General features: G+C 58.8%; 1 protein-coding gene across 1 annotated transcript; it reads left to right on the top strand.

Moving 5' to 3' along the window:
* The first annotated feature begins 357 nt into the window (after window positions 1-357).
* LOC124593909 (leucine-rich repeat extensin-like protein 3) lies at window positions 358-1,773 on the top strand. Its single transcript, XM_047132260.1, has 2 exons — window positions 358-486; window positions 1,192-1,773. Exons 1-2 carry the CDS (start codon window positions 358-360, stop codon window positions 1,771-1,773), a joined length of 711 nt encoding a protein of 236 aa, XP_046988216.1.
* Window positions 1,774-2,023: the final 250 nt, after the last annotated feature.

The raw sequence follows: 2,023 nt of genomic DNA, 5'->3' as shown, positions 1-2,023 counted from the left end.
TATTATAAAATTCTAGAAGTAAACAGATCACGGACAGTATTCTGACGAGCGGATTTTATTTCCATGGTTGACCGTTCAAAAGAGTATTTTAGTATCCGGTACACAGTCTAATTCGTTACAACTGACTCCCTACACCTGAGTCTACCTAGGTGTACATTCCCTAAATGCATTCTTCTCAGCCGTAGTCTGGTTCCGATACACTCCAGTGCTCCTTTGGCTCCGGCCTCTAAGTTACACACACTCGCGTATCACCGTGCCGTAACCGGCCATCCGTGCATCGCTTGCTGCTCCTTACCGCGTTCGAGCCGCGCCCACCGATCGCAGCCATCGCTTCCTGCGATCGTCTTTACGGACCTAATGGCGATAAGGGCCACCCGCCAGACACGGCTGACTAGTCGCTGTCGGCGCTATCGTGAGTGTGTTATACGAGCGGCCGGGCAGTGCTCGCGGTCCTGGGTGCGCTACTCGGCGCGCGCCACTTGCCAAGTAGGACTAACCGAGTCGGTGCCGCGCCGTGAGGTGTCTGTCGTGCGCGCGGAGCATTAGCCGGCCGCGCCAGACACGGGGGAACCGGCACCTCGGCCGGGCTGCTCACAGAAACCAGTCTCGCGACCCGGGGTCACCGTGCCGGCCACACGCGGCGCCAGTCCTCGTCCGCAGCGTGGCGCGAAAGTACCGAAACCGAGAGGCAGATTCTGCCACTCCGATGTTCGCCTCACCATACACAATCATTCGATTACACCCTCTTCCTAACCATCCTGATTTAATAATCACGTCTTGTGAGGCGAAGTGGACGGCCGTATTTACATGAATTTAGTAAGACCCTCAGTGATAGTCTAGAGACGGATCGCACACAACTGGAAAAGACTTCCTATTTATTAAAAAATAAAAAAAGGCCAGGTGCAATAACACTCGCGCACTGAGGGTTCCATACAAAGTTAATTATGTATACCGATAGTTGATCCATTCCGAAAATCGAGAATCTCGGCCATTTAATTGATATTGTCGAGTTATCAGTTCCTGGAATTACAAGATGTTCGAGAATGTTTAATTTCAGTAATATGACATAAAATCATGCTGGAGACAGGCAACCATTATAATACACTGAAGCACCAAAGAAATTGGAGAGGTATGCGTACTCAAATTCTGAGATATCATAAGGGTTGGATTCCCTCAACTTCCAAATCGTAGGATTACGCCGCCTGGACTCCTCTCAGGGTGCAACTGACGTTTTTGGCAGAGGCGGCCGACGCCGCCGTCCGTTCGCCCATCCGCCCGTCGGTCAGTCGTCGCCCGGTGCTCGCCGCCGCCGCCACCTCTCGGTGCTCCCCACCGCCGCGCCGCCGGCACCACCGCCTGGTGCTTGCCACGGCTGCAGCCACCCGGTGGTCGCCGTCGCCGCCACCACCACCGCCCGGCGCTCATCAAAGTCTCCGACCCGTGCTCGCCACCGCTGCCGCTGCACCCACTACCGCTCGATCCTTGCCGCCGCTGCCGCCGCCCCTCCCCCTGGTGCTCGCCGCCACCGCCTCCACCACCACCGCCTGGTGCTCGCTGCCACCGCCGCCACCGCCACAGCCTCGTGCTCGCCACCACGGCGCGGTGGTGGCCGCCGCCGTCGCCTGGTGCTCGTCAGCGCCACCACCCGGTGCTTGCTGCAACCATCATCGCCTGGTGCTCGCCCCCACCACCGCTCGGTGCTCCCTGCTGCCGCCGCCCAACGCTCGCTGCCGCCACTGCCCGGTGCTCGCTGCTGCCGCCACCTCCCGGTGATCGCTGCCACCATTACCTGGTGCTCGCCACCAGAGCGCCCCACTTCCATTCATAGTGCTGCCACCTCACAAGAGGGACTTGCCTCCCATCACCTCCCAATCCAACCAGTCCCTCACCCCTCCTCCCAGGCCACACCTGCAAAAAAACCTGCCAAGCGCCCAAGTGGCGACCTCACCTCCACCCTCTTCTCAAAGAAAGCGCTGCCCACCCCTCTTCCTTCTGATCCCCCCATCGACACCTCCCCTCCTGC

This window comes from Schistocerca americana, chromosome 2 (genome assembly GCF_021461395.2).
Source record: "Schistocerca americana isolate TAMUIC-IGC-003095 chromosome 2, iqSchAmer2.1, whole genome shotgun sequence".
Taxonomy (NCBI): Eukaryota; Metazoa; Arthropoda; class Insecta; order Orthoptera; family Acrididae; genus Schistocerca; species Schistocerca americana.
The sequence above is the reverse complement of the archived record's forward strand: the minus strand, read 5'-3'. Positions and strand labels throughout refer to the sequence as shown.

Coding starts and splice junctions, on each gene's coding strand:
- LOC124593909 (XM_047132260.1), top strand. CDS start 358: ATGGCGATAAGGGCCACCCGCCAGACACGGCTGACTAGTCGCTGTCGG. Junction 487..1,191: donor CGGCGCGCGCCACTTGCCAA/GTAGGACTAACC, acceptor TCCAAATCGTAG/GATTACGCCGCCTGGACTCC.